This window comes from Taurulus bubalis, assembly GCF_910589615.1.
Source record: "Taurulus bubalis genome assembly, chromosome: 6".
Lineage (NCBI taxonomy): Eukaryota > Metazoa > Chordata > Actinopteri > Perciformes > Cottidae > Taurulus > Taurulus bubalis.
The window spans coordinates 4,371,822-4,384,036 of record NC_136594.1 but is presented as its reverse complement, the minus strand read 5'-3'; the positions used below and the strand labels follow the sequence as shown (position 1 = coordinate 4,384,036).

Here is a 12,215-nt window from a genome sequence, read left to right as displayed (position 1 = left end):
GCTAAGCCTCTCCTGGCTCCAGCTGCATATTGAACAGACAGATATGAGACCGGTGTCATTCTCGTTGTCTAACTCTCGCCAAGAAAGCAAGTATTTACCAAAAAAATGTCACACTTTTCCTTTTAACATAAACATAATTCTAATAATAAGCAATATTTTTGTCGGGGGGGGGGGGGGGGGGGGGGGGCAAATATTCAAGACGTCCGGAAACTTCCTTCCCTCGCCGTGAGACTTCTTACCCCAAAATCCTTCATCCCTTTTTTCCCTCCCTGCTTTTCAAAATGAGCGTGAATCGACGACACAGCGAGACCATCCAGACGCATCGAGGCGAGCGATGCGTGGATACCAGCTGACGGGCAGATGGAGGGGAATGTGAGCGGGAAGTGTTTGTTTGTTGTTGTTTGTTTGCGTTTTATCTGACGGTGACTCCGAGCTTCTCCAGCACCCGCGTCCCTTTCTCCTGGTACTCCTCCCGCGTCATCCAGAAGTTGTCCTTGTCCTTCATGATGTCGGCCAGCACGGCGCCGCCCAGGAACACCATGTGCTTGCGCCGAGGCGGGTCCTCTATCCGGATCTTGAATTTCTGAAAAAAGAAAGAAAGAAAGAAGAGCGTCAACAGAGATAATAACGTGTTGGATCCCCCGCCGCCCCGCGGAAGCCTTAAAATAAGCCGATTGTCTCTTAATTACAGGTTGGAGGTTTTCCCTGAGCGGCAGAGCGTGCTTCCTCTCGAGGAAGAGGAACATGTTACATTTCGAGACGTTTCTGAGGCGTTAAAAGCATCAACTAGACTGTGGCTTCAGCTCCACCTAGTGGCAGAAAAGAATACTGCTCTGGGGAAGCAGCAGTGGCTTACAGCCCATTTATACATTTACATTTCTATAACCGATCAGTGAGATTTTACATCTAAAATAAGATGCGCAATTCTCAACTAACTACTGCATATTAATCAACTGTACAAAAGCTACTTTCATGCGTTATTATTAGCGGCAAATGCTAAAAACAATGCATGGATAACGGCATATCCACAGAGCTTGATGCTGCACTGACTGGACAATTTTCATCATTACATTACATGTGATGTATAAAAATGCATAGCTGGATGTAAGAAAACCTAATTTAATGGACAGCCATTGATCTGCTGGCGACACCTGAATAATTTAGTTCTAATTCAGTGTTTTTTGGTTTTCCAGACCCCTGAACTCACCGATAGCTTGTCCACGTCTCCCTTCAGCACTCGCTCCAGGTACAGCTGCTTCAGTTCGCGCTCCAGGCGGGACGGCAGGCCGGGATACATGGTGGAGCCGCCGGACAGCACGATGTGCTTGTAGAACTCAGACCTGATCAGAGGAACACACCAAAACAAATCATGTTTCTCTACTCGGTTACTCCGCCCTCGCTCTCCCGTTGACAAAGTGTGTGTTCAATGTGTTCATCCTCATTATTATTCTGTCTTTTTCCAACAAGAATGACAATCAATGCAAACACTGGACATTTAAATATATCATAACTCAAAAGTTCAAGATTTCTGGAGATTTAAAAGTGTCTTATTTTGTATTAAAACCTTTAGACGTGCCATCTGTTTGAAATATGAGACCAAAAACATGAAGAGGAAACTATACACACATATTTCTGCTATATTTCTTTATAATTGAACCAGAATCAAGAATAGTAATACATTTCTGTATCTCACTATTGCATTTTATTTCTTAAACTGCAACTTTTTTTTTTTTTTTTTCTGATTTGACTGTTTTCTAATGCATGTTCTTAATTGTTTTCTTCTGCATTATGTTTTGATGCTTTTAATGGTTTTATGTGACGCACTTTGAATCGCCTTTGTTGTTGAAATGGACTATACAAATACTTTTTTTTTATTATTAATTTATATATATATATATATATATATATATATATATATATATATATATATATATATATATATATATATATATATATATATATATATATATATATATACACATATACACACACACACACACACACACACACACACACACACACACACTTATACTTGTATTACCTTAGATGCAATAACGCTTCATTTTTCAATATCACTAAAAATCTTACTGTAAATGTCACACACACACATTACATTTTAGTTTATATATTAGGCACTGGTGTTATTAGTTCTCACATGCTTTATATTTTGACTTTTAATGTTGTAAATTGTGGCATCCATCTTTTCTATTTCAGTTGAATTACTTTACTAAAACGCACGCTAATCTATCTTACTCTGGCAACAGTATCACTTTATATACACTTCATATGCATTTACTCTATTGTGAATATATGCTTATTATCTCTGGCGCAGGATAACTTCCTTCAGGTCTAACGAGCTTCTCTCTGATCTTAAAAGACGATGCGGCGCCTCCAGCTCACCTGGTGTCGATATCTGCGGCCTGGATGGTGTTGAAGAGCAGCTCGGCCACGCCCACCCCCTCCACGTTGATGAGGTGGGGTTGGAACAAAGCCTCTGGGGCTTCGAACCGCTCGCCTCCCACCTTGATCAACCGGCCGTCCGGGAGCTGAGGACGCACCACAAAAACACCCGCTTTCAGAAATGCGACGACGTCTTAATGCCGTTAAACACCTCGACGGTGAAGTTCATTAACGCGACTGACCGTGTACGACTCCACCAGCACCGTCGTCTCCAGCGCCAGCTTCTGCTCCTGCTCGATGTTGTAACCCACGTAGCACAGCTTCTCCTTCATCATCCTCACCGTCTCAAAGTCCGCCGAGTGGTTGAAGGCGTAACCTCGCAGCAGCAGCAGCTGGTGGTGGACGGACGGGACGGAGTTCATGGTTATTGTACAACAAAAGCACCATTTGTAGTTTGTTTTCCAGCATTGAGCCACTTTGGGTAACTGATAAAGAGGATTATGGTGCAAAAAAAAGATGGTTAAGATTATAAAACAGGTTTGACGTGGAGCTAAAATTGAAATATGTATTATTTTGACATTTAATTTGAGTTTCTTTTGAAAGAAAAGGGTTTTCTTAAATACTGATAGGACAACCGGAATCATCTTTTCAGGAACAGTTTCATGTCTCTCTGATCATATCACCCTGCGGACAAGAAGTCAGGTATATTTGTGTTGATTCATAATTAAATAAAATGGCACCACCTTTTGCCAAGTATGTGTTGCTGTTCACGTTACACAGTGCATGAAACTTCTAAATCAAAACAAAACAATTTTCACATCTTAAAGACTTGGAAATAAAAGTAAATCTTCACAATTTAAACTGTATAATTCATGATTTACATTCATATTAAAGGTCTTGAAATTAAGTTATGTAACTTAAGATATTTTCACTGAGACTGTACTGCTACCAGTCCGTCTGTTTGGATAAAAACTTTATCGATCGTCCTATGAGTCACATATAAAAGTTAGGTTTGCTTTCAGAAAATATTTTAAATTGATGACTTGCTCATTTTACAGAATCTCCCATGTCACAAAATGTATGTGGACACCGGACTATCAAACTTATGTGTGACTGTTAATCACGTAATTAAATAAAGACCATGGGCATTAATCTGCTGCCAGTACAACTCCCTCTATTACTGGGAGACACCACAGTAACACACACACACACTTTGCATCACACACTGCATGCATTTTCCCACAAATACCTTGATGAGGTAGCGAGTTATGTCCCTCCCCGCGATGTCGAGGCGCCGCGTCAGGTGAGGCAGCGAGAAGCCTTCGTACACCGGACAGATGTGAGTGACGCCGTCGCCGGAGTCCACCACCACTCCGGTGAGCAGTCCTGCAACAGAAACATGCAAAAGATGTGCATCACTTGTGGTGTACTTGTGCATACTAGTAGGACACCCGTAACAAATAACTGCTCGTTAGCATTGCTCTCGAGCGCACCCAGTGGTCAAACGATGTAGCTACACCCTCGTATTAGCGTTCGGCTAATGGCTGAAGTAGCACACGCATGGATTTTCCTCCGAAAATGTTAGCTTTCCTAGTTGCGCATTAATCACAGGTGTTACGGAGACAGACAAACCTTGAGCGTAGAGAGTGAGCACGGCCTGGATGGCGATGTAAACTCCTGAGAACTGGTATGTTTCAAACATCACCTGGCAGGAATAAAAAATAAAAGAAAGTATCAGCTAACTAGTGAGGCGCAATATAGATTCATGTTTTTGAATAACAATCAATTAATATGACTGTCCTTATAATGAAGGAACTCAATCGGACATTGTAGTCTTGGTCTACTAACATTTGTCAATTAGTTGTAGTTTTCTTGCCTTTGAAAAAAATGCTAAACCAACTAATTGATTAGTCGTCAAAATCGTGTGAGTGTTCGTCAACCTCAGAGTTTCTTTGGTTGAGGTACACAGCCCACCTCTATAATCTTTTCTCTGTTCTTGGTGGGGTTCATGGGCGGCTCGGTCAGAAGGATCTTGCAGTCGTGAGAGTTGACGTTGAGCTTCTCGGGGCCGAAGGTGTAGTCCCACAGGTGCTTCATGTCGTCCCAGTTCCTGACGATACCGTTCTCCATGGGGTAGTTCACCTCCAACATGGAGCGCAGCTCGCTGGCCTCATCCCCCACCATCAGGTCCTGCGAGAGGTCAAAGGTCGGCAGTTCAGTGGACAGAGACAAACTTTGGACCAGCGGCTCTGTACCTGCCGCTTTTCTTCACTATTGTCTGTGTTTCACAGCCACAAGGTTTTTATTGGAACAGCGGGTTAATCATGCAGAACGACCACCGCTCCAGACGGCTTAATCTTAGCTAAGCTGCTGGAGGAATCAAAGTCCAAACTGGTGAAGGAGATATCCACACCCTTAAATCTTTGCAGTTTTACACTGTATTTTAACTTTTGGTACAACAGACCGTCATCAGAGAGTGCGGGATTCAACAATGGAAAGGCAGGTAAACGTAACAAGCCCCTTTCCAGTCATTGTATGCATCACACCTGTGCCCACCGTGGAGGTGGAGTACTGAATACAAATGGAATGTGCAGATATCTCTTTTATCACCACATGATTTATCTAAACATTTACCTAAAGAGAAGTTAAACATTGAACTGAGCTGCTGCAGTGTTTGATTTTGATCTAAACTGGCAAAATCTAGAAACTCCATATAACATGGAAATAAAGAATCCCTGCGCTATCATACATGACCACTTATAACTTATTTTCCCCAATTTGCATCAGCCGTCCTGATAAATCCACAGAACTGCTTGTAGGTCCAATGTTACCTTGATTTCAATGTTGCCAACTTTAGCTGTGGAGCGGATGATTGGCCGGCCAACCAGCGCCGGGAAAATGTGTTCGGGGAAGTTGGAGCCCGCAAAGCCGCACTTGACAAACTAGGATGGGATAGAAAGAAGAAAAGACGGGAAAAACATGCGTTACAATATTCAAAATAACACAAAATCCTGTAGGTTTCAAGACAGATATAAGAGTAAGAATTGGTAACTGCGAACCACAATGTGTATATAAAGATAACATTGCCACAATATCATCAGCAAAACACAATAAACAACTGAGGCTGAAACTACACATGAATTAGTGTAACTACTAATTATATTGTTTACTATGTTTTTTAATTGATTTATCTTTGCATGACATCTTTTTCTCACAAACCAAACCCGGCCTGCCAAATAACATTGCTCCCTGCAGTGTTTTTATTCTCCAGTTACAAAAAAAAATCTTAGAATTATCAGTATTATTAGTATGATATAATATACGATCAGAACTAGTAGTATTCTGAACCTCCTTCAGCACGTTTTGATAAAAATTATTTCTTCTGTGTAACGTTTCAAAATGACTAGTCCTTCACACTAAAATTATTTCGGTTTTGAAGCATATACAGGAAGTGAAGTGGTGTCAGCAGTAGAACTATGAATTAATGTCAGCCCACCGCAGTAAATGAGCTGAATATACAACTGTATTCAACGTTGATCACACTTGTCTGGACAATGTCTGACCGGCGTAATAAGGTCAGTATTGGGGCCGATATAAATCCAGTAGATAAAGTGTGCATCTCTAACCCCAGAATTTCAAATGAGATGACAGTAAGAATCTTGGCCCATAGTAAAATGTTATTTTTGTCCTGATAATGAACTAGATGAGTCATTAATTGCTAAAAAGGTTTAGCTTTTAGCTTTACGGTTGAGTACTTAGTAGTGCATTTTGCTCCCCCTCTCGCCCACTTTGGAGGCCAAATAAAGTAAATGTTCTCATGCATTTGTTTTGTTTTTTACAATAAAACACAAGACCCTGAGAAATTCTCTTAAAGTGTTGAACTAGGAGGAAAACATGAACCCTGTAGTTTTATATATTTACAAAACATGCTGGAACTAAACAGTGCAAGTGTAGTGGTGAAATGTAACTAAGTACAATTCCTGTACTTGTACTTATTTTATTCTACTTATGTAAACGTCTACTTCACTCCAGCTCAGAGGCAAATATTAATACTTTTCAGATTACAAGTTTTTTCATATTCTTCCTGTCCAGTAAAAAAAAAATAAAAAAATCATGCATATCCAGAGGAGGTCATTTTGAATATTTGTGAGAAACTGAAGGACAAAGTGTTTTTCCACTTTGAACACCCACAGCAGTAAAAATGCAACATGTCAATTAATGCAGTAATTTTTACCCCAAAAACATAATATACAGCCAATAGTACACAGGGAATATTTCACTGCGCAATGGTTAATTAATACTACAAGTACATGCAACTGAGAAAGGGCACATACTTCTATTTGAGCAATGTTTTACAAACATATTTAAAACTATTTCCACCGTGTGGTATTAGTGCACGTGAAGGATCTGAATACTTCCTCCACCGTGAATGTATTCAAACTGGTGAAACCTGCAGCGGATCTGTGTCCTTACATGGAAGCACTGCCTCCACTTCCGCGTTGGCCCAGCGGCCAACTTCCCGTTTGCTGGGCGATTAAGTTGAATACATTTTCCTTTTTATAATAAAAATGCTACTAAAAAACAGACGGGACCATTTAAAAGTACACGCTTACACCTGTACTTTTTGTGTATGAGGGCGGGGCCGTGTTGGGGAATGCTACTGAGCTAGCCTAGCTAACCCTAACCTAGTTAACCCTACCCTAACTAACATCTCAAGCTCCTAAATCTAGCATGTCTTGTCTAGTGTCAAACTGATCTGAAAATTTAATGAATAAAGCTATAGCAAAACACATGTGTTTATATGATGTGTGTTTACTATACAGGGGTGTTTGGTTTAACTGTGCGTTAGCTAGCGTTACGTTACTAGTTAATCAAAGCTAGCTAAACTAACCGCTAGCTGAAATACTAGTTAACCAAAGCTAGCTAAACTGACCGCTAGCTTCGCTTTGACGCTTCGTCAGAGACGTTATCGGCTGAACGTTGATGACACACCGACACAAAACGGTCAAATACACGTCAGCTGCAGCGGATGAATGAGCTGAATCCAGCTGACCGACACATTTCCTCACACAAACCCTAAACCCAGACGAGCTAACGCGCTATGCCTGTTAGCTCTCTCTGCTTTACTTCCTGTTTCCAGGTTTCTCGCCGTTTTCTTTATCAAACTGCATCTGCGCGAGGACCAGGCGCGTCACGAGGCGTGAGAGTTATAAACAGCACCCACTGCTCTTAAACTTACCCCGGTTCCATTGTCACAAACCACGACTTTTCTCCCTTGACTGTCCATTTTTTGTTCCCTGAATCAAGCAAAAAAGCAGCAAACCCTGCCTGCGCTCTGACGTCACCTTCGCCCACCGCCGGAAGCAACACACATACACACTGGGGTGTGACTCCTTCAAAATAAAAGCGCCATCTCCGATTAAACGAATCGTACCGGAAGAAGCGTTCAGATACATCTTTTTTACTACTGTAATGAATGAATGAATGAATATATACTTTATTAATCCCCAAGGGGAAATTTAGTGTCGCGTAACAGCCATTTACACAGAAAATAAGATAAGATATAAAAACAGGGATAAAAAAATGTGTGCAATAATAATACTGATAGAATAAAGATAAAAAATAACAACAACAATAAAATAGCTGTATGAAAGAAAGAATAACAGAGTATTAATTTAGGAATTAAATTAAATTAACCTTAGACAGTAGAGGTGCAAGAGTGCAAGTATGAATTAACCTTAATACCACCGCTTTGAAAATACTCCACTCTAAGTAAAAGTCCTGCATTAATTATTAACAACACAATTTACACGTTTACCATTGTGAAAATAACCATTACATTACAAGGCTTGCAGAATCAATAACTTCTTTTAAATCATTTCTTAAAACCCTTTTTTTTCGTCCTTTTATGTCCTTTTATGATCTATAATGCAGTTATTTTGTTCCCCTGGTTTTGTTTGTATATTTTATTTATTTGTTTGTTTTCTATTCCATTTGCTCTTTTGGGTTATTTGTTTGGTTTTGTTGTATTCATTGCCTTTATGGTATGGTCCTTTTTGTTTACTGGCATTTAAGTTATGTCTATTCTTTGATTCTCTGTAGAGCACTTTGTAAACTTTGTTTTTAAAGGTGCTATATAAATAAAGTTATTATTATTATTATTACATATATAAAGGTAAAGTACTTTTTTTTAAACCAGGGTCACACCACAGCAGACAAAATATTTTTTTAAGAATTAGAATACTAATATTACATTTCATTTGTATAGCGTTTTACTCAAGGCACGAGAGATTACTGTCAGAAACAAAACATACTTAACTTGCATCACAGGTTAAAAGCAGATTTTAAATTAAATTAGTTTTAAGTGCTGTTTTGAAAGTGGCGAGTGATGCAGAATGTCTGAGGTGTTTTGGATGTGTTGTTGGACAACCTGTCATTTTGGTGTGAATGTCTGATCAACGTGGGGCCCTGACTACCAGCTTCAACACCAAGAAAGTCCTTATATGGTGTCAGAGTACACAAACCTAAAGCCCCGGACACAGCCATGAGCTGTGAGGCCTGCGGTGAGCAGGGCCTCAGCCTGAGACAAACGTGAAGCAGAAGTCGAGTATGGGCCAGGAAGGTTTGATTCTCTTTACAGGGTAAAAACGATGGGTGTGTGTTTTATTTTCCTTAATATAATCAATAATACTATAATCTAGTGATGCTCCGGGTCAACGAGAACGGGTCTGAGTGAGACCGTGATCCACTTTTGCATAAGAGTACGGTATACTGGGGAGATACTCTTGACATATAATCAATGCTTGGCAAGTGTTAAATATGAATTTAGAAAAATTTAACTATGGTGTCTCTTCAATGACCTTTGTATTAAAGTGATGATAAAAAGTTGATTTGTAACATGTGCATGTGTGAGGACTGAGAGGATGAGCGGAAACCAGGCTGATAAAACTGCAGGTTAAAAAAGGAGAAGTAACACAGGAAAGAGCGGGGGTGCAAGAAAGCCCAGGGCTTCAGCCCCTCAAAAATTAAGGGATGTCCGAGTTGAAATTTGGAACAGAATAATACATTTAGGGGAGTTGCGTTTGAGCGAGATAGGTGATCAGACGTAGCGATACTTTGGTGTAGTTGAATCCTTAAGTTTTCTCCGTACTTTCAGTAGAGCCTCAGTTCTCCTGTCCTCTCAGTTTCCTTCTAAGTACTTTCAAAGTTGCATTTGTAACTTGTACCTCCTTTTATATATTTGGTGAAATACATATTGATTGATATCAAAGTTTAAATCAAGTCAGCGCGTTCGTAGCCCATTTCTTTGATTTCCTCAATTCTTTGCAGGCAGAGCTGTTCAGTTATTTTTGTGGTTGTGAGGTTTTGGGAACATATTTTGATTTCCTAGTTTAGCACCAGGTCATATTCCTCCGCGGAGGTTTATTCTGCTCGAGGCTGGACGGGTGACCCGTGTGTCCGAGCCCAGCGCGGTAGGCTGGTGGTCTGAGGCGCGGCTGGACCCTCCACGGTGTCCCGGGTCCCGCGGGCTCGCCGCGCACCTGTCCCTTGTCAAGCCTGGATTCGAGCTTCTCTCTCTCTCTCTCTTTCTATCCCTCGTGTGAATTGATTCTTGAAAACATTTGATTTGTATATTAAAATAAAATAAATAAACGGTTAACGTGCAGGACTAACACTTACACTGCAGTGATACAGAGCTCACCAGGATAAACTGTTTAATAGTGTTTCATGTTTTTATGGTAAATGTTTGTGACCAGTGAATAAGTGTGGCAGAGGTCCATAAATAAAATGAAATGTAATTAGGCCGACAGATAAGAAGCCAGCAACATGCAGCTCTGATAAATATTTTAAATGGGAAAGCTGTTCTGGAACAATTTGTTGGAACTTCCTTTCTTCCTGAAATATTTGGTTTCAAATATCCCACCTGCAACACTGACTTCTTGGCCACTTGGTGGAAGCGCAACACGCTGTAAACACATAAAGTTGTTGTGGTGAATGTGTTCGCAAACAAGTTGCCTATTCACACATTCAACAACAACAACAACAAAAGAGCAACATTATTTGAAGTTGTGTTTTTGGCCACCTTGAATTTAAGTTAAATATTGAATTTAAAGCAACCTGTTACACTAGTCATTCAATTTATATTCCAGCATATTTTCACTCTGCAGTATTGCACCATACCGTATCATTGTTTACAATTTACAGTGTTGGAAGACATGCTATTTTATGTGAATATCTCATTGACGTAATGCCCTTGCCTTTTATTACTGCTTTAACTGAGAGTAGAGTAGGAACTACTAAATACCTTGTTTAGTAGTTCCTTTATTTCTTTAATACGATGTAGGGATGCTCAGGTTTTGGAATAAACCCGTCTACTAGAGACCGTGATCCACCTCGCATGAGAGGACGGCCGCTCCACGACAACCCCTGAGAGGTAAGTTCGGGTTGCATCCATCACGGCTACACTTACTGATACTAACATACACTTACATAACATACAACTATTTGGTGTAGAATTAGGGAGAGATATTTATACCTGGCTGACCTCTGGCTCCCTGCCGGGCATCGTGTGTGTCTACAGGCCAGGAGGGGGGTACTGTCATGATGTGAGTTTGTATGTTTCCTGTTTTATTTTGTAGCCCTAGTCTTGTGTGTTCCCTGCACTTCCTGCCCCTGTGATTGTCTGTTGATTGTCCCTGATTGTTCCCTGCTGTGTCCAATCACCTGCCCCTCCCCGGTGTATTCAAACCCTGTTTGTCTCCTGCCCCAGTGTGGGATCGTACTGTGTGTTGCCTGTCCGTGTTCCTCAGTGGTCCTCCCTGTGAATAAGCTTGTCAACCTTTCTGTTCATATATATATATATATATATATATATATATATATATATATATATATATATATATATATATATATATATATATAGTGTTTTTGAAGCCTTTTTCTTTTTGTTAAAATAAATTTATTTTTTGAACAGTTGCCTCGGCGTCTGGGTCCTAACTTCAACCACCCTGTGACAGATTCCTAGCTGTTAAATCCCCTAGCAGAGTTTGTCACAAATTATTATTCTGTATTAGCTCATAAAGAAATAAGGTTTTTAAAGCTGAGCTGAATTTTGGCTTATGATTAGATTATTGCAGAGAGGACTATAAAGATAACCGGTCTCTTTTTGAAAAGATGTACGCCCAATGGGCTGCTGTAAGAAAAGAAAGAAATTCATAATAGCCAGACACCTTTATTCCTTTGCTCCTTCAATATTAAATTAATCATGTGCCAAAACTATGTATGTACAATATTGTGTAATTATGAGTATAGTATATTAGTAGAGTATACAAAGCAGAGTCAGGGGAAACTCACCAACAGAGGAGGAGGAGGAGCCACACTAGAGAAGAGTTTCAACGCACTGAATGTTTGTCAGAGCTGGAATGACTAGTTTCTGTGTATGTTTCTGTCTAAAGGAAAAATAAAGTTCATCAAGAATTTCTCTGCAACGCAACCGTCTCTGTCCAGTACTGGTGAGTACAGTTGATGATAACGACTTCAACAAAGCCTCAGCTTTCATTTAGTCTCTTTATTCAGAAAGTTCAGCCGTATTATTTCATGCTGGCAATCAAAAAAGAGTTTTGCTTAAATAAAAACATTCTTTTATAGGCAGAGATGGGCAGTATTTATACTACTTGTATTTGAAATACGTAACACTGGTCTCAATAACCAAAATGGATAGATTGTTATGTCATAAAGATGTCAGCGTGAGCCTGTATGAGGCAGTTAACACTGTAGTATAGAACTGTGGCCTACCATGCCACTGGTCAAGGTAC

General features: G+C 40.1%; 1 protein-coding gene across 2 annotated transcripts; it reads right to left on the bottom strand.

The window, feature by feature from the left end:
• Window positions 1-275: 275 nt before the first annotated feature.
• Window positions 276-7,716, bottom strand: LOC306737870 (actin-related protein 2-B). Of its 2 annotated transcripts, none has more exons than XM_079219673.1 (9): window positions 7,640-7,716; window positions 5,211-5,342; window positions 4,375-4,590; window positions 4,033-4,105; window positions 3,650-3,786; window positions 2,643-2,792; window positions 2,401-2,546; window positions 1,208-1,340; window positions 276-583 (listed from the first exon to the last, which is right to left on the bottom strand). In XM_079219673.1, exons 1-9 carry the CDS (start codon window positions 7,685-7,687, stop codon window positions 413-415), a joined length of 1,206 nt encoding a protein of 401 aa, XP_079075799.1. In that variant the 5' UTR covers window positions 7,688-7,716; the 3' UTR covers window positions 276-412. The 2 variants fall into 2 exon arrangements, with proteins under 2 accessions (XP_079075799.1, XP_079075800.1); XM_079219674.1 differs by having other exon boundaries at window positions 5,232-5,342.
• Window positions 7,717-12,215: the final 4,499 nt, after the last annotated feature.

What these genes read in the sequence shown, in the direction of transcription:
- LOC306737870 (XM_079219673.1), bottom strand. Translation starts at nt 7,687, where the DNA reads ATGGACAGTCAAGGGAGAAAAGTCGTGGTTTGTGACAATGGAACCGGG. An exon ending in TAACATTGGACCTACAAGCA is followed by an intron (nt 4,591 to 5,210) that starts GTTCTGTGGATT and finishes GACCTCTCGCAG; the next exon opens with GACCTGATGGTGGGGGATGA. An exon ending in GCTCACTCTCTACGCTCAAG is followed by an intron (nt 3,787 to 4,032) that starts GTTTGTCTGTCT and finishes TTTCTGTTGCAG; the next exon opens with GACTGCTCACCGGAGTGGTG.